We start from the raw sequence: 19,216 nt of genomic DNA, 5'->3' as shown, positions 1-19,216 counted from the left end.
CAGGGCGTAGCTATGGCCTTCAAAACTCCACCCTTATCTCCTCCCCTGCCTCAGAGCCCCTCCTCTTCCACACTCCCACACACGTACAGCAGCCCACCCCTGACCACAGCTCCACCCTGCCCCTGACCACAGCTCCACCCTGCCCCTGGTCTCCACCCACTCATACTGGAAGGCTTGGCTGCTTGCCCTAGCTTGAGCCACTGCTGCTGTAATACAAGGTGGCTTGAGGTCCATTATGTGGTAAAGAACAGTTGCAGAATTTGAGAATGCATTACATGTGCCTGCGTGGGCTCAGATTCAGGCTTATTCAAGGGAAGACTAATATAACGTTTTAGAATGTGCATCTTACTGTCACTGGTGAGAAATATGACGTCATTATGATGAACAGGAGGACTGTGAACATCTATTGCCAGAAGCTTCTTCTGTTTCTCCAATGATAAGGAGCACAATATCAGCTCTGTTTGTTGAAGTTGTCCCACGGATTCTATTAAAAGCCACTTGCACTGGAGCTATGAGCCTTCAGAACACTAACCATACATGAAGATTATCAGGAGATGTTCAGTGAGATTGTGACAAGGCCAGCCAATGCCCCTCACATGAAAAAAGGTTTTCTGGACATTTTACTCAACAGTTTACTCAAATGGTTAACAAACAAACATTCTCATTGGCCTCTGTGTCTCTAACTAACATTCATTACACCTGTCCAATTAACTTCAAAATCTTGTGTTAGCATCATCACAGATTATGAGATTGCCAGGGTTTCCTTCACAGTTCAGAAAGTGGTGGTATCTTTATTCAATATTGACATTTATCATTGAAAAAAAGTATGAAATACAAAGTGCTAAAATGTCAAATAACACAAGCTCAATAAGTGCAACAAACTCAAGTGCTTTAGTATTTACATTCAAGTATACAGGTGACAGTGCTGCTGTTCAGGAGATACAGGATAAAGCATTCAACTGATTGGCTCCTCTTCATCATCTTCCTCTCCTCCTGATTGCTCAACCCCTTGCTTCTATAAAGTGTTTCTATTGGCTGGGCTTTTCAACGGCCCGTTGAATCTGCTTTTGGATCCACTTCTCACGCCTCTTGGCACGCTTGCCTTTGTTCTTCTTCTTCTTATTGGTTGCTTGGTTGGAGTTGGGCTGTGTTGGCCCCGCCTTCCCCTGGCCTTCCCCGGCCCCTGCCTTCCCTGGGCCCTTGCTTCCTGCCTGTGAGGAGACAGAGAAGAGGGGACATCAGGACCATTCTGATACTACAGATCTGAACACACTTACATCATACAACACAATTCTCCAAATATGAGAACGGGAGTGTGTACAAATGTGCACACACGACAGATTTGCGGAACATGCCAGATAAAAAAAAACACCCAAAAACCAGACCATCTCTGTTGAACAAATGTGAAGTGAATTTAGATTCTTGAATAAAGAGTGGAGCACCAAATCATACTTTAGATGATATTGTCAAAACTAACTTGGTAGTAATATCAAGGGGATTTACTGACTATCCATCCCACCTTGGCACGGCTACCCCTGTAATACAGACATATACCCTCTAATACTGTATAACTGTAACACAGTATCGCTCCGGGGCCATCTGAGGCTTCACTGGCCTGGCCAATACTGAGAGGTAAAGTGAGCTTATGACAGAGAGCAAAGAGGTGTGTTCCCCTGGAGGGCTTGTAGCAGCAGGCGTCCCTCTGGGGTTTTCAGACAACTCTTTGAAGAATGTTCCAGATTACACAATGATGATAGCTACCCTCCTTTGCTGTTGATATTCTAGGAGTTAATACTTCTACCACCAGTTATTTTCTCCATTGTCCCTCTCTTCTTAGTTCTGGACTTAGATGTATTGGAAAACGATGTTGCGGAAATGAGTGGCTGTGGTACCTATCTGATAAGAGCCCATTAACATGCCAGGGTCCTTTGTTTCAGACCAGGGGATTGTGGGATGTCAGAAGCTGGTCTGTCAGGGGTGGAGGGGAGTATTTACCTTGGCTGTACGTCTGTCTGCACTACTATGTGGGAGGGAGAGGGTGTGGACTTCCCAGACATCACTCACCTTTTAGACACGCATACTACATATTCCATGACGGCATGAGTGAGTTTCACCTGAACGCTATCATTTACAGTTTGAAAAGCGCACACCACCACAACTACCGTCTCTGACACATAATTCACACGCTGAATAATGTTTTTTTTACGACATTCTATTCAAAACACCTTACCTTGTGAGCGTGCTGAAGGTCTCTTGGGGGGAAGGTGCAGGGAACGCGACCGTACTTCTGGTGGAAGGGCAGGACGACAGCCGGGTCGACGGGCACCCAGGGCAGCAGGCCGAGGGCGGGGGGCTGGGGCACAGCGCCGTGGACCTGCTGCAGGTCGTACGCCCACCGGCTCGCCTTCAGGTTCCCATCTGCTGCTTTAAAGATGGTCACAAACGGCTCTCCTGCCTTGTGGCGTAACATGTAGCGTCCCTCTTCTAGCCTACGTGCACACACACACACACACACACACACACACACACACACACACACACACACACACACACACACACACACACACACATAGTTGAACATAGTTCAAAACAACATTCCACCTGATGAAACGTGTAATGCTGACCCACTCTGTAACATGTCTAACACTCTCAGTGAGTGAGTGAGAGAGAGAGAGAGAGAGAGAGAGAGAGAGAGAGAGAGAGAGAGGGAGGGAAAGAAAGAGAGAAAACACAGAGGAATGCCGGTGAGTGCCGAGTGTCGACTTATAAAACCAGTAAGTGACAGATCCGTTGTGCCCAGATTGAGCTGTAGATTGTGTAACTTGCTCTCTCTCTAACACAAACACAGGCTGGCAGAACGTCCTGGCCTGGAGCTCAATGACAGGATGAGAGACGCAGTGATGCAAGAACACCACTGTGTTCAGGCCTGCCGACGCAAATCCCCTCTCTCACCTGGAACAGTTGGATTACTATTCCAAACAGTGTATCATATTGCACCTTATTAGAAAGAAGGTATTAGACTGAGGGTAGAATCATTCACAGAAGAGTCAGGCTAAAACAATGAGAGTCATCTCACCCAGTAATCTTTTTCAGCAAATGATGCAGTATGTTGAGTGATTTGGATGGCCTGCAGATAGTACAGAGAGGAGAGAGTTGCCACATTAGATGACATTACAGCTTTGCCATGAACTAAGTCAAGCATTTATCTATGGACAGCTTTGACGACATCACTGACTTTGATACTGACGATCAAAAGGACCAATGGGGAAACAGACGCAACCAAGGATGGGACGTTGGCAAATAGATGATTAGGTCAGATGCACCTTAGCTGAGATAGCTCGCTTTAAGATACAGCACTGGCCCTGAGGAGTCGGACACTCACTTGAAGTCACAGGATGCATTCTGTTTCCAGTCTGCTGGTAGCTTCCGTAGCAATGCTACTTTTGATGTGTGTGCATTGATGTGACCTGGAGAGATGTAGATACAGAGATAGATAGATAGATAGAGAGATAGAGATAGAGATAGGGAGAGAGAGAGAGAGAAGAGAAGGGGGGGACAGAGATAATGAGCTTCTACATCAAAAGCTTCAATCTGTCAGAACGCCTACATGGCCACTACTAATGCAGCCAGAGATGATTACAGATTTCCAGAGACGAGGAGCCGACGTTGGCGTCTCCCTTCTCCCCTTTCTGCAGCAACGAGCAGCTCCCACTCACCCCTGCCTCTGCTTCTCATGGTTACATAAAGAATGTGCTCCTTAAAGGCATCCTCTTTCTAGATAGGGCCTCGTTCATCCTGTATGTATAGTAGCTAGCTAATGCCATATGATAAGCCATATGACTTTAACAAGTTAAAATAAGTCTTTGATTACGAGTAACAATGGACATGTTTGTTGAGGCTTGCCGAATGAGGTCGTCCGGTGGGTGATACCCTTCAGACGTGTCTTTAACGACGTCACGGCCGTAAACAAAGCCAAAGGTTCTTCTCCGCGTCATGTTTATTATCGTACAAACATTCCGCTGTTCTGATGTGAACAACTGATAGACGTGATGCAGTGTTGTTTGGGGTTGTAACACTGTTCTCCTCTACGCACTCTTAAGCCTCGGATCTCTCTCCAGTGCAGAGGGCACATCCAGCTCTGTCTTGTTTAGCCTCACTCCTGGTCTTGGAGAGCCACAGTACCCATCTTACTGTTCCAGCTTAGCAGTGACACACACCTGATTCAGCTAATACAAATTTGAAGATCAGTTGATGAGGTGTTCAATTAGGTGTGATATAGCACAAGGCTGGGACCAGAAACCTGGGACACACTGCAGCTCTCCAGGACCAGGCAGGATAGAGCATCACCGAGTTAAGAGCCTTACTCTGACTGGAAGCCTATCACTCTGTAATGACTGAATTATATCACACAAGGGGACAACTCAGACCCATTCAAATCAGTCTGGGATGGGCCATTTGGATATGGGGTGATGGTCACGTACGTTAGGGCTAAACACATCGGATAGTTTGACTACATTGGCTCCTCTATCAACCATAGTCAACCATATAAAACTAACAAGGCTTCAGGGCCAACAAAAATACATTCTTGACGCTCGTAATTTTATCAGAAGCTGAAGACATGGACAACCCATCCCTGCATTCTTTCAGCATGCATGAAGACCAATATAGAAACATAACTAACTATCAGATTCAATGCGACACCTAAATCATCTTCTACAATGTGACAACAGTCATTGAGAAACACTCCGGGCAGTATTCAACTTAGAGCTTTCAGATACACGTAGGCCTTTTTTTGTATAGGGAGAGGAGATTATATGTAAGAAACATGTAGCCTGTCACCAAAAGCGTAGTTTACGTCAAAGGGGAATAGTTAATAGAAGTATAAGACATCAGAGCCTAGGGCTGGATGGGGGAGATAACTTGTCATGTACTGTACTCACATGGCGTCTATGGAATGTCTCATAAAAGGCACTAGGCTATAGGGAATGCAGAGTAAGTTAGCATAGCGTACATTCCAACTCCTACTCAGTGGTATTTAAGGTGACTACAGTATGACCACGTCTGTGTGTGTGCTAAGAGTGTACTATCAGGCTACATTGTGAAAGCAATGATCAATGAATCTGAGCTGTAGCACAGGCCTCGGTGATCAAAAAAACTAAGATAGGGTGGGTCCCTCCCTCCCAGATTCCAGAGCTAGAGATAACACACAACGACTTCAGCCCTCTCAGCTCTAGATAACGACATCAAGCCTTCAGACTCATTGATGCTGAACACATAATTTGGGTCAGATCTCTAAACGGCCTGTTCTATGTTAGCCTTGGCAAACCAACAATTATGGCTGTAGTTATGGCGACGGTGTAAACAAAACACACAGTCTTGTGGTGGAGTGAGTCATCTCAGGGCTATTCCGTTGGACTGTGGGAGGAGGCTCTGGCCTATTCACACCAGCGCGAGGGAAATGTCTGTCGCTTAGAAGAACTGATTTATCTTAAAGACGTTTAGTTAAGAACTTCAGTCTATTTAATCTGCAGCCATTCTCAGGTGCCGGCAGGCAACAAAGGCATTGCACTGTTTTGAGGCCATTTGGTTTAAAATGAGTCATAACTTGACTCACTGTCTGTGATTATCTAAAGGGTGGAATCTAACATAATCCCACATAATAACAATGGGAACATGGTTGTCTTTATTAGAGGAGAGTGGGTTGTTATCATGGAGAAGTCTTACCGATATAGGAGACGGTGCTGGAGTGAAGCAGTGTCTCAGCCCACAGCTGACAAGCCTCATTCTTTGTGAGACACTCCACTCCATAACACAGCTGGTACTCCATCTTGGCCAGGACATGGACAGGGACTATCTGTGAGGACCAGAACATTCTGTAGGTCAAATGTTTTACGCCACACAGTGATCAGCATGGAACAGATTCACATTGCACATTAGAACAAAGTCTGGGGGTGAGATTAGTAGTAAAAGGGAAAAAGAAAACTGTTGCTCCCCATCCAAGGTGGAGGAGCAAAAAGAGCAAAACTGAAAAGATGAACATATTCAGCCAATCCAGCTTGACTTTTTAATTTAATTTAATTTTACTTAATTTGGGTCTACATTATATTTTATCGTGTGTTTGTTTGTTTGTCCACACTGCTGAATCTGTGTGATTTATGACCCGGGGCGGGCTACTCGACAAGGCTTTTTCCCCCCTCCTGCACATAATGTTTTTTTTTAACTGTGTACAAACTGTCTCTCTATTTGTGCGAATAAGTAAACCAAAGTAAAGTATTGGAGGAGTGGAATTAAAATAGCTTCTCTATTGTTGAAGTGAGTGAGTCAGAAGTAGAACAATAGCCATGCTGACCTTGTTGGTGCTGGTGCCGGGGCCGCTTCCCACCCTCCTGCTGTGGGCCAGGGGGACGCTGCTGCGTACCATGAGCAGCACGTCCTGCAGACTGTAGAGCTTGTAGAGCACGTTCCCCTCCTCTGGAGCCTCATAGTCCTGCTCATCCTCCGCACTCACCATCAGATCCTCTGACAGCAGCCCTGGATGGGAGGACGTATTATAATGTGACACATACTGTTGGCCTACACTTCCTCTACAATCACCATTAAACTCAGATTACAGATTCATTGAATTATAAAATACAATACAACCTCACAACAGTTGCTATACATTGATTTGTAGTTTTTATCGTAAGGTGGAGGGGGTAGAGCTTGTTACAAATACCAACTTTTTTGTTGCGAAGTATTCAGGTTGTCTGTTGATGAAGGTCCGGAGGGAGCAACGAGAAAGCTCTCCCTGTCCAGGTTGTCACTGCTCTCCAGGAATGAGGACACACAGTGTTTCACTAGTGACTGTGGATGGGGATGCCCAGGGGTGACTGCTACTCGTGAGGGAGAGAGGAGCTCTGATTTGGCTGGGTCCTGGGCCTGGCTGTGGGCAGGTTTCAGCATGGCTTTCTGCATGCGTAGGATCTGGCCAAGCTGGTCACAGTCCCCTGCTACTTTGCTCCTCCTGGCCACTCTCTTTGACCCAGAAGCTGGAGTTGAAGCAGGGCTGGGTCTGGTTCTGGCTCTCTGGGGGGAGGGGGATCTGGGGTTCTCTGGTATGGCTTCAGTGGAGGAGCTCTGGGGCTTGTCTGGGGAGCGTGGGGCGGCCTCAGTCTGAGCCTGGGGTTTAGTCTCGGGCTGTGTCCTGGTTGTTGGGGCTGGGGAGTCATCGATCACAAGACGCTCGTCCTCTGAGTCCCCAGACGAGGCTGCCTTCTCCTCTGACTCCTGTACAGAGTCCTGTCTCAGCCTCTTGGCCCGCGGTGCAGCAGGGCTCTGTGGGACTTTCTGCTCACTCAAGTCTGTCTCTACAGGCTTCTCCTTTGGCTCCTCCTCCATGTCTGTCCATGAAGAGTTCACCTCTTCATTCTCCTGACTGCCCTTGGTCTTCTTAGCAGCAACAATAGTCCCGCTGGACTTCAGAGACTTTTGTTTAGGCTGAGAAGTTCCGGGTTCTCTGCTTTTAACATTTGCGTTCGGTTGTGTCTTGTTCTTCAGTCTTTTAGGGGACTCTGTCGATTCTCCAAACGTCTCCAGGTCTGTTAAGTCGATCTCAAAATCCAGACCGGTGTTCTCAAAGGACACCAGGCTTCTTTGAGAGCTCTCCTGTTAAACAGACACTCAAATGAATGTGGGCACTCAATGTTACACAATGAGAAACAAATAAAAACATTAAAAAAAAACATTCACAAGATGTCTGCCATGACTACAGGCTTCCATACCGCTGGAAGTTGTTTGTCGGTAGCAGGGGCCTCCGTCATGATGTGAAACACATTCTTAGAGCTGTCCTTCTTGATGGACAGCTTCATGCTCTCCTCGTGGTAGAGGTGGCTCCTCTCTCTCACAGTCATCTCTGTCTTCAGCAAGGGAGAGTCAACGTACACCGTCCTGCTCTGACAACTGCCTGGGGATTACAGAACATTCCATCTTACAAAATGATATCTGTGAGGACGGCACTTTTATGCTATCGCACATGATGAGGAATAAGGACGATGTTGGCTTCCTATATGGCTTATCTAAACTAAACAAGCAGATTTGTGTGGTAGGCCAAATCTCACAGTAGTGTAATCGCACCACCATGTGGCCATTCGGTGCCAATACACGCCAGTTCCTTGACATCAAAATCACAACATAAATATGTGTTTTCTGACTTACGATGAATAGATAAACAATGCAGTTGCAGATGGAGTGAATGAGGTGCTATCCTCTTTAGTACCGTAGTGATGGCCTACCTTTCCCTGGGTTCATTTTCACCCTCACAGGCAGCTCCCAGGGCTCACTGAACTCTGGGCCATGGTTGTTGAGCAGTCTGACCAGGGCGTCTCTGGTCAGGCACACATGGGGCTCATACCGGCCACACAGCTTCTCAGCATTACTGTCACTGCTGACCCCCTGCAAACAAACAGGACACACGTAAAGAAATCAGCCATGGAACATCTTATTCACCCTAGCTCTATTTTCTATCAGGTAATACACATTCTGTATTACCTCTTGAACATTACTCAAACAAAGTAATACCTAAAATGATCATTACTAGACATAAACACTGCTTAGCAACTTCCTAGAAACACCAGATTTTTTTTTTTCTCCAAGGTGATGAGCTTTAGCACCCTCCGGTGGGTTTGTGAGGAACAACTATACACTGTATTATCTTTGTTCCTTGCTTCATGAAATAGTCATTAAAAAGGAAAGTAACATTCTCACAGTGTGTGTGTGCTTTGCTTTCTTAGCTGGGGGATGCGCTGACGAAACTCTCTCATAATCTGAGGCAAGTTGTTCATTATTAGGCAGCATCTTGTGGTCTGTAATCTCAACGTTGCCCTGTAGAAATAAAGGTTTAAAACAGAGACAGGAAAAAGACAATTTTGTATCTCAAGTACAATTAATCTTCGGTCCAAGACACAGACAATGCACAGGCACTTCTCAGTGACTACTAGTCTATCAATCTTCTTTACCAATTTTTTATTGATGCTATTTAAAGTATCACCTACCATGGTCAGCAGCTGTTTCTCAAAGGTCAGAGAGAGGCCTGGTCTGAATGTGCCCCCTGTTAAACTGGTCATCTCATGGATCTGGTAAAGCTGTGGATAGCTCTTCACATGTTCTAGGCAGGCTCTGAGGTACTCCTGTAACAGAGAAGCTTGTGTCAATATCCCTGAACTACAACACCGTCACAGATATCTCCAGGGCAGGGGGGGGATGAAGGACTGCAGTGTAGTGCACAAGTACCTCTGAATACTGCACTGCTCCCTGGGATATGTAGTTGTAATCCTCTGCACACATCCTGGCCACGTCCTGCAGGTGCCTCATGAACTCCGACACCTCACTGTTCACACGCAGCTGCAAACTCTGCTGTAAACTCTGCCAAGAATGTATCACGTCACCACTCTAACGAAGACGTATGGAAATCGAAAGTTCTACAACTGTCAAGACCGTGTTGAACATTATAACAGGCTGTGCTGTGAGGAGGGAGCCATGTATACATGGAAAAAAAAGAGAAAATCTTAAAAGAGAAGACAGGTGACAACTGCATAGCTTGCAGAATGGTGTTCATATTAATAAGACAGTGGAGGTACCTGAGGGGGCTTTTTGGCTTGTTTACTTGTCAGCACACGCAGATATATCAGCTGGTCTTTGCTGGTGAGACTTGACACACAGGGGAAAGGCACTCTAGGTTCAGGGTAAAGGTCTGACGCATGGCAGTGGCTGTCCTTGTTCTCGGCAGTAGCACTCTGGGTGTCACTGAGGTCGTCCTTACTGTCAGAGCAAGGACCTTCAGTGTCATGGCTGTCCAAACAGGCACTCTTGTTGTTGTCCCTGATGTTGTCACTGCCTTTGGACTTGTTCTCTGTAGAAGGAGGGGGGTCTGATTCTTTCTTAGATTTGTCCTCAGGTTCATCCTTCACTGTGGGACTGGAAATGGTGGCGACATCGACTTCATTAGCTACATCATAAAAACTCAACTAAATCATTTGATAGTTAAATAAAACAGCTAATATACACTGTACCTTTGCACAATAGCCAAGAGTTCCTTGATAGTAGGTGCCAGAGAGAACTTATCATAGACGTCTCTAGTGATGAATGGAGTGTCATCGCTGTCTGGAATATCTTCCCTGAGATAAGAAAATCTAACATTTGATTTCATCCAAATTTAGCAGCTAGCGAGACACATGTTAGTTAAAAGCATGATTTATCAACGTCGTTAGCAAGTGACACCATAAGTGGTCCCTAGTAAGTACGCTAGGGACAACAGTAAACCATATGCGTGGCTAGCTACAGAAGATACAGTACCACGGGTTATGGAGCTATAGCCAACTGGCTGGCAGAACTATTCGTATGAAACACGACTCACCATATCAGCTCCATATGTACCGCTGTTTTTATTAAGTCCCTTTATGATAGATGCCTTATGATAATTATAATAGCTGTACAGAAGCTGTAGTTTAGATCTACTATGACAAACTCTGTGTTGTGTATAGTGTGATCTGATGCTCTTATGCGTCTCTGAAAGTTGTTTTGGTGTTACATTATCAAATCCCCCCCCAGAAAACGAAGTCGTTGTAGAAAACGGTCCGGGCAAAAATGTTCTTCATCTCCATTATTTCAACTGCACAATGTATTTAATGAGTGTTACATATCGATTCTTGAAGAATATAACTTCTTCATGAGCTTATAAGGTTATTTTACTACGAAAACCATGTGCCTCCTCTAATTGTGCAAAATGATATGAGTACATATACAAACAACAACATTATGTTTTCTCTAAAATGTAAAACACCTATTTGCATATCGTCTGTCTGTGGACAAACTCATTTTCTCTACTCTTCTAATGACTTAGGGTTGTCCAAACCCAGAGCACATACTGTAATTCAATGTGCTTTATACTTCTGGCTTCTGGCTAATGAGTATCTGGACCTTCGATCAGGTTCATTTATGAAAACGGTTGGACAGAATACTACTGTGTAGTGTATTGTCATAAATTAAAATGAGACAGACAATAGAGAGACAGACAGAAAATGAAGAGCCCATTACAAGCGGTAAATTTTATTATGGGATAACAGCACATAAAGCACATCTAAAATCGATGTGTCCAATGCACTTTTAATAAAGGTAATATTAAAGGTACAGTTTCTAAGTACAATATAACAACATTCATATTAGAATGAAAAGTATTTAAAAGACAACATTAAATTTCTTATTTTTCTTTACAGCTGTATTTACAAAATGAATCAAAATACTTATTTCCATATTTAAGAATCAGACAAGAAGGAGCAAAACTACTTTTGTGAAGACTACCTGCTAAAGAGAGTTCAAAAGAGCTGGATAAAAAGGTACATGATCATCTGTCCTCCATTTTAAGATCAGTAGCAAACATGTGACTTAAAAATTTGTGACAACCACACACCGGGTTCGGCTTTCCCACAGTTCATATTGCTTTCTCATGGAGCAATATCCCCCCCACACTCCACCCCTCATCCTAACTTACCCCAACCCTTTGAGCTCACATTAAACACAGAACATTAAAGAAATTCAGATGTGTTGTATGCATCTTTTACATACACATATGAATACTTGAAATACAATGCATTAGTCAATTTTCTGTTCTCAACAATGAAATCAAAGTTTGATGATCATAAAACAAAAGCAAAATACATCAAGGTGGATTGTCCATTCTTTTGTAAATTCCAGAATCTGGTTCTGGTTCTTTTATGCAACATTGTCAGCCAGAATGTACTTCATTTATTTGACCCATATACAGTATATTACTACAGTCCGACCTTCCCAGTTATGCTACTCAGAAAAGGGGGGTAAGTCCACTGCAGAGTGAATATTTTCTATTAACTGAAATATCTAACATGGTGCCTTAAACAAACATGGAAATAATCAGTTACTGTACTTATAAAGACACAATATGAAATATGTTGAAACACATGAGAGATAGAATTCATCTGCATGTGTAAATACATACTCAACAGTCAGTTGAGTACATGTCTGGAAAACGAAAACAACAATTGAATACCATTTATGCATCCTGTTACACTGAGAGGCACTCAGTGTTGTACATTGTGTATTATTGCAAGCATATTCTGGCTGATATTTGCTACAGAGTGAAAAGAAAAAAGTAAGGAAAAAAACGTGTTACCTCTTATGGTGATCATTTTCATGTACATTTTTAATAATAACACTTGAAGCTGGTCTCAAGAAACCACTGTTTCAGGGCAGTCTAAATTTGACAAGAAGAAGCCATAAATTGGCGTTGTTTAATGGACATTAGCGAAGTACTTCCTTGCGTCAAGTGAAGTACTACGCAGCTGTAGACACTACGAGGTAAATACTCAGCTTTTGCAGATTTCACCAGCTACAGCCTCAGCAAGTGGTTTTTACAATCAGAACAAAGAAAAACACAATACTGCTGTTTCAGCCTGAACATTTTTTTTTTCTCCAGAAAAGCAACCTTAAATAACCTGTTAATTAGCAGATACTGGTTTTGCTAATAATTTTAAAGTGAGAAGGAAATAAGAGCCTTATCCCGAGACTAGCACACTGATACAGGTACTGGCCGGGTATTTAAGTCATTTTTACCACTATCATCATTATCATTATCATTACCATGATTATTTATTGAGTCCTAATATCAATAATGCACCAATACTCAATGAAATGAATGGACTAATAGGGTGGCCTAGTCTAGGAATCGAGACTTTGTCCACAAAATTAACTTACCTAGCACCACACATCAGGATAACACAAAGTAAATGTCGGCACACCCTACCTCTATCAAACTAACTCTAAAGGAGAGAAGCATACTAGAAACAGATATTGTACAGCATGGTGTATTTGATAAACAGATAAATATTTGCACTGAGTAGGCCTTAGTAGCAGTATTTTCTTCTTAACTATACAGACAGAAGTTACAAAGTTACCTTTATACATGTGATCAATAATAACATTAAATATTGTGGATTAAAAGCAGAGATGAGAGAGAGAGAGAGAGAGAGACAGAGAGAGAGAGAGAGAGAGAGAGAGAGAGAGAGAGAGAAAGAAATTAAGATACAGTATACAGGCCATATGAAGTTCTTAGTTCTCCACCTGGGAACCGAACCAGTCAAATATACAGATGAAACATAATAACAACCAGGAAATAACACAAAATAAAACAAAACAAAAACAAAAGTGATAAATAAGAGGTGTATTTACATGCAGATGTCCAAAGCCTATGCACAAAATTAAAAATAATACACCACATATATTATTGCTTGACATTCGATTATGGCTAGAAGTTTTTTTTTTCTCCATTCTTTTTACTATATTCTAAAATGTATTTAATCTTAATAAAACCGTATCAGCTGTGCTTTGGAACATGAGAGTATCGTTAAAATGCAATGAAAGTGACTGCTAAATCTGGGTAACACTTCAAAACTCAGCACAGTTCTAAGCATGACATTACACCAGTCAGTACAATCTAATAGTCTATAGCAAATGACAATCTCATGAATCAGGCAGTCCAAATGTGTTGACAAAAAATGCACACATCATATGAGTGGTTACTAATTTGCACTAGAGTGTTTTTGAAGGACCATAAATTGTGTCATTAGGCATTATGTCATGCTTATAAAACTTTAGCCTATAATGGATGGATCAAGCTCAGCGTTACCAAAACCTTTTTAAAAACCAGAGTAAGCTAAGACCTCATAGACTCCTTTCCACATAACCCTGTTCCTCTTCATTTAAAGCCTTGTCTGGGGTTTGTCTTATGCACACAGTAAGTACACACACACGTGCTCGTGCACACACACGCACACAGACACACACATACACACACACACACTCTATTGCTTTTCACACAAGGACAACAGAGAGCAGAGACAGAAGGACCATTACGTGTTATCTACATTGATTGAATAGCAGACTCAGCAGCGAACCTTTGCTAAATATATGTCTCAAATGAAAGCGTGCCGAATGACTTGTCCCTCCACACCATCATTTCAAGTCACTGTCATGCAGACAAATAGATGTTTTATAGAAGTGTCACGGATACAAGAAACAAATGCCTCTGATCATTTCCCACTGTCCAATCAATATTGCTATTATACTCTAGGCTACAACTACAGTAACAAAGACTTAGGAGGACAAAACAATGATGAACAAAAAGTGGCAGGAAATGATTTTTATTGTTCTGGGCTTATGCTGCAATTGTTTGACAAAAAAAACAAAAAACATAAGTGATGACCAGTTTGATCGAGTCAGAGAAAAAGAGAATCACATCTGTGTTCCTAGATGGGGCACTCCCCTCTAGTGGCTACCCTGCAGAGACCCGTAATAGTAGGCTAATGCACAGCTGCTGCATGGCTCATGGTAGAGGGTGTTAGAACTTCGCAAGCATAGAGATAGTCAAGATTTTACTCACTGACATAAAAACAAAGGACTCCAATGATAAAACTGCTTGACTTCTCACCTAACGTTCAGCTCAGCGCTGGTGTTGTCATTGCTACATCGCTATCATCAGTGCTCAATGGAGGATTCGTATGTGCATTTGTATGTGTTTAGTTTACTTTTGGGGGTTTGAGTCTTTAGAAAAAGTGTTTAGAAGTTGCTCAGTATGCAGAATTTTTTACTGTGGATGAAAAGGGGATTTCAGGGTGTGTGAGGAGGTTCCTTTTACATGTGAGTGAATCAAATGAACTGACAATAAAATCAATCTCATTGGAGATCCCACGCAGGGATCTGCTCTCACAGCACTGGCCCAGATGGTACATAGTTGTTCAGTGTGCTCTGCAAAAGTTCAGCCGCCTCCCATAATAAATGGATAAACTATCAACGATTAGTGAGCGCTCATAAATGAATGAAATAGAAATGCACATGCTACACAGCTGTCCAAAGAAAACAGATGTGTTTCTCCTGTCTACCCGTGACCTCCCTGAGCATTCAACGTCTCGATCAGCTCTGCTCTCACCGACCGGGGGGGCCGCTGCTACCTGGATTGTCAAACACTGTCTGAGACTGGGGTTCAGTTGTTGGGGGGTCTGAGGCTACTGGTCACAGAGGCTCATCGTGTCCAGATTGCATTTGGACCATAACGAAAATATGACTTAAGAAACAGCATATCTAACACAGCCCAAACAACAACATATCTAATATTGCGTAATATATTTGGTTTATCTAACGTAGAGGGTAATCATAAGTTAGTTGACCCTGACGACACCATGTGAGTCTAACATGTGCTATGATATCATCGCCATTGCTTGGAAATAGAATATCAACTACAATGTTGTTTTTTGTGACCGATGAGACAACTGACTACAAAGATGGGGAAAATATGGTTTGTGTTTGTTTTGAGCTTCACTCCGAGGGCATAGTGAGAATTTCTGTTGTTTATGTCCCCTTAAGTACATCAGCAATGGAAAATACTACTCAGCAATGAATTTCACAATGCTCTTATTGAAACCACTTGTTATTGAACATCCCTGAACAAAACATGAAGTAAACCTAATGAGGACCAAACATACAACAGATCATCATTTCAAACAGAAAAGCGCAAAATAATTCTTCCCTGAGGGGTGACAGCACAATAACTTTCTGTCTTGTACAAATTGCACGGCGGAGGAATGATCGTGTGCAAACAGGAAAAAAAAACAAAAAAAACAACAAAACAAAAGCACTATGTAAAGGACGGTGTGTCTAAACAGTAACCATGCCGTGATGGGGGTATCTAACGAGAAATCTTGGATTATATGGGAATTCCCCCCCCCACCCCATAAAAAAAGCCACCATTGAGTTTGCTGGAATGTCAGAAACAATCCGTTCTAGACTATGGACAGGTAGACTGCGAAAGCAGGGGCAACAAACTACTCTTATGGCACATCCAGGGGGGCTTTTTCGTCTTCTTCTACCACTTTTCTACCACACTGACAAGAAAGACACACGCAACGAAACGGTAACACCACAACAAAGCGTTCTGAAAATAGCACTTGTTTCTACCATTGTCATGTTTCTCCCAACACCCCCCCCCCCCCAATCACACAAACAACAGCTACTGTAATTATTGCGGGAATATAGTAAGTGCTACCTGACATCTCTTTCTCTCCCCCTCTCTTTCATGAGTTTTATTCACTATACATGTTACAAAAATAGAAGCTTTACGACCAGACAAGGCTTTGAATATTACATCTCCTCCAGTGGTGGAGGCTGGTGGAGGTAGAAATCGTAGGACGGGGCTCATTGTAACGCGTGGAACGGAATGAGGAACGGTGTGAAACACGTGTGTTTTGATACCATTCTTCATTCCGTTCCATTCATGACAATGAGGCCCCGTCCGTCTGATTTCTACCTCCACCAGCCTCCCCTGACCTCCTCCTTCCCCTTTCCTTTTCTGTCCCATAACAAATGGCATTGCTGGGCTGAGGTCTTTAGGGAGAGGCAGTCATAGTCACTCCTCCACACACGATGATGATGATGATGATGATGATCACACATGCACCCAGGCTTTGTGAGGCTAATAGATCAGATGGTCAGAGAGGGTCATGAACTCTCTAGAATAGACATTGTGTTTGTAAATACCTTTATTAGATGAGTCATTACTTGTCCTGCTGTGTCTCCAACTTCCACTAGATGGAACAGTTGGATAAAGCATGCAGTCAGCTATTTCCTTGACTGAAATGAGAAACGAAGCAGGTAAGCCATCAGCGCTTCTCATTTGTGCGTGCGTGCGTGTGTGTGTGTGTGTGTGTGTGTGTGCGCGCGTGCATGCAAGTGAGCAAATGTGTGTGTGTGTGTGCGTGTTTGCGTGTGTACTGTATACGTGTATGTGAACGTGGCCATCCGTGTGGTTGGCTGGGTTGTGTGTGGGTGGGGGTCGGGCTAATACAGCATGTGATTGAGTGAATGTAACCTGCCTGCCCTCTCTAGAACCTCAGTGCTGACCAGCCATGCCTGCCATCTGACCAGCCGAACCCCCGCCCCCTCCCCGCCCCCCCCCCCCCCCCCACCCATTCAGACCAGCAGCGTCTGTCTTTTGCGGCTCTCAGGACTAGCCTCCGTGACCGTGGTTCCACTTGTATTTCTTGTGCACATGCAACACATCACTAAGGTAAATATACAAGTCTTAAATTAAATTAAAGGTGCAAACAAAAGTGCCTTATCAATTCAACAATTAAGAATAGTCTAACTACTACTATCATACATTGTTATTTAAAATAGATTCTATAAACATTACTTTTTTCTGTATAGTAAGTACTTATGACCGTATACCCTGTAGTACATTATAAAACAGGTGGAATGGACCCTTTTTCCTTGTGTGGGGCACCCCCTATGTTTCTCTCCAGGGCACCCCGACCCAGTAAAAGGATTAATAGCAGATGGCCTTACATGATTTTCACTATGCAACCATGGTGGATGGAGTCTTTGACAGCTAAAATCATTGCGTTTTTTTAACTAGAATTACCAGAATTCTATGTTTCTTTTTAGACGATTGTCTATAGAGGGGTTGCCGGTTGCATCACCATGCCGACGGAGCCTCTCTCAAAGTCGCTGCGGGTTTTTTCATTTGAAGCACTGCATTCCAAAAACACCAACTGAACACAGAAGAGAATGAAGGGCTGAACTTGACCGAGACATGACCATTACCAGAGATGAATGTCAATTTGGGGGCTACAGTACTCACAAAAGCAGGGAAAATGATGACTGTAATGTCAGATAAACATGCCTGGAAATCTATTTTCTTTCTTTGAAGTATGCTACAATATAGATTGATAAAAGAAGAATTATTGACAACTCTGTTTACCGATTTATAACAACTGGGACACTGGAGGTCTAGAAGAGAAATGAAAAGCCAGATCGTTTGGTTGGTGAGGTGATTTTAGGTTAGGCCCCGCCTAATTCAATATCCTTTTTCTCAATACAGTATATTGTCTTTGTTGAAGCAAGTCAAAACAATTACTGCTGATGAGTGTGAATTGTCATGGGACCATACTGGAATGATATGCATGAGAAGGTCAAGTTCATCCAGAGAGAAATCCTTTGTCTCTATTCTCCTCCGGAGGGAGGGGGGAGGGGGGTGGGGGGTGGGGTGGGCTTAGAGTCCCACCTGTGTTGGGAACTGGGAACAAAAAACTAAACCCAATGAAATAAACCTACAGAATCAACCCACCCCCCCCACCTCCCCTCCCCTCCAACAGCCCCCCCCCCCTCCCCCCCAGGCCCCCCCACCCCCCCCACCCCTCTCCCGTCAAGAGTAAAAGAAAAAAAAAAAAGCAAAGTGTGCAGCGTGCCATCCGTCCTGGTTTTGTGCAGGGCACCTTTAAAGTGTCTCAGATTCATGCTCCACATTCCCCCACGGTGGTCACACTGGCACCTGGGCAGGGCGGTTACCCGTCAACGGGCATGGACTGCTCAAAGTCCGATCCAAACAGCTCCTTGTATAAGGGGGGGAAGTGGGCGCGCACAATGTCTGGGTATATTGCTTTGAAAGCCGTCAGCTTCTCTGTATGCCTGCTGCACAGCGCTCGCAGTGTTGACACTTTGCATATCAACTGTGGGGAGAGAAAAGAGACAGGCTGTTATTTCGATTCACAGTACGGCAAGGACACGGAGGCACGGTATAAAAAAGCAACCCCGTACATTCACCCTCACACAGGGGTAAACACGCTGGTAAATATTGATACAGGCACTCAACCGAAGGGGGGTGGGGGGGGGAGTGGGGGGTTGGGGGGGGGGAATCTTGACACTTCATCTTATGGAGCTTGTACACAATTGTTAAATCTCCGCTCGAGATACACACTTAGTTTTGCTTTTGTATGCCAACCGTGACATCCACGACTCTATTTAATTTAATGTTCTAACAAACGGTAGATAGAACTATTGCATTAGGCGTCTTATTCAAGGTTCAGTGGAGGGGGGGGGGGGGGGGGGGGTGTTGATGCCTAGTGGACTGCCCGGAGGGTGGAGGGTGGAGGGTGGAGGGTGGAGGGTGGAGGGGAGCAGGGTGAGTGTTCTGTACCTTTGTGAGTATGCCGTCCTCTCTGTGGTTCTTCTGCAGGACGTGCTGGAGCGCCAGCTGGATCTTCTGCTGGAGTTTCTCCACCTTCACCTTCTCCTGGAGCCAAGACCGGTCTGCACAGGGGGAGGAAACACAGCCATCAACCCTCACTGCTGCCGCCGCTGTGGATAATGATGTCTGGTA

General features: G+C 43.9%; 2 protein-coding genes across 4 annotated transcripts in view; both read right to left on the bottom strand.

Annotated features, from left to right (window-relative positions):
- Nucleotides 1–746: 746 nt before the first annotated feature.
- ice2 (interactor of little elongator complex ELL subunit 2) lies at nt 747–10,526 on the bottom strand. Its single transcript, XM_083665770.1, has 15 exons — nt 10,391–10,526; nt 10,047–10,151; nt 9,615–9,951; nt 9,268–9,399; nt 9,030–9,164; nt 8,743–8,859; nt 8,271–8,430; nt 7,761–7,942; nt 6,720–7,644; nt 6,350–6,531; nt 5,725–5,854; nt 3,383–3,467; nt 3,077–3,127; nt 2,231–2,489; nt 747–1,211 (listed from the first exon to the last, which is right to left on the bottom strand). The coding sequence occupies exons 1-15, from the start codon at nt 10,402–10,404 to the stop codon at nt 1,029–1,031; spliced, it is 2,997 nt and encodes a 998-aa protein (XP_083521896.1). The 5' UTR covers nt 10,405–10,526; the 3' UTR covers nt 747–1,028.
- Nucleotides 10,527–18,313: 7,787 nt separating this feature from the next.
- Nucleotides 18,314–19,216, bottom strand: part of roraa (RAR-related orphan receptor A, paralog a) — a 178,132-nt gene continuing 177,229 nt past the window's right edge. For all 3 annotated transcript variants that reach the window (XM_083667276.1, XM_083667277.1, XM_083667278.1), the window contains 2 exons: nt 19,034–19,146; nt 18,314–18,566 (listed from right to left, as the gene is read on the bottom strand). In XM_083667276.1, coding sequence (XP_083523402.1) covers nt 18,402–18,566; nt 19,034–19,146 — 278 coding nt within the window. In that variant the 3' untranslated portion in view covers nt 18,314–18,401. The remainder of the gene's footprint in view (nt 18,567–19,033; nt 19,147–19,216) is intronic.

Source organism: Argentina silus (genome assembly GCF_951799395.1).
Source record: "Argentina silus genome assembly, chromosome: 3".
NCBI classification, from domain to species: Eukaryota; Metazoa; Chordata; class Actinopteri; order Argentiniformes; family Argentinidae; genus Argentina; species Argentina silus.
This window is presented reverse-complemented; position numbering and strand designations above follow the sequence as displayed.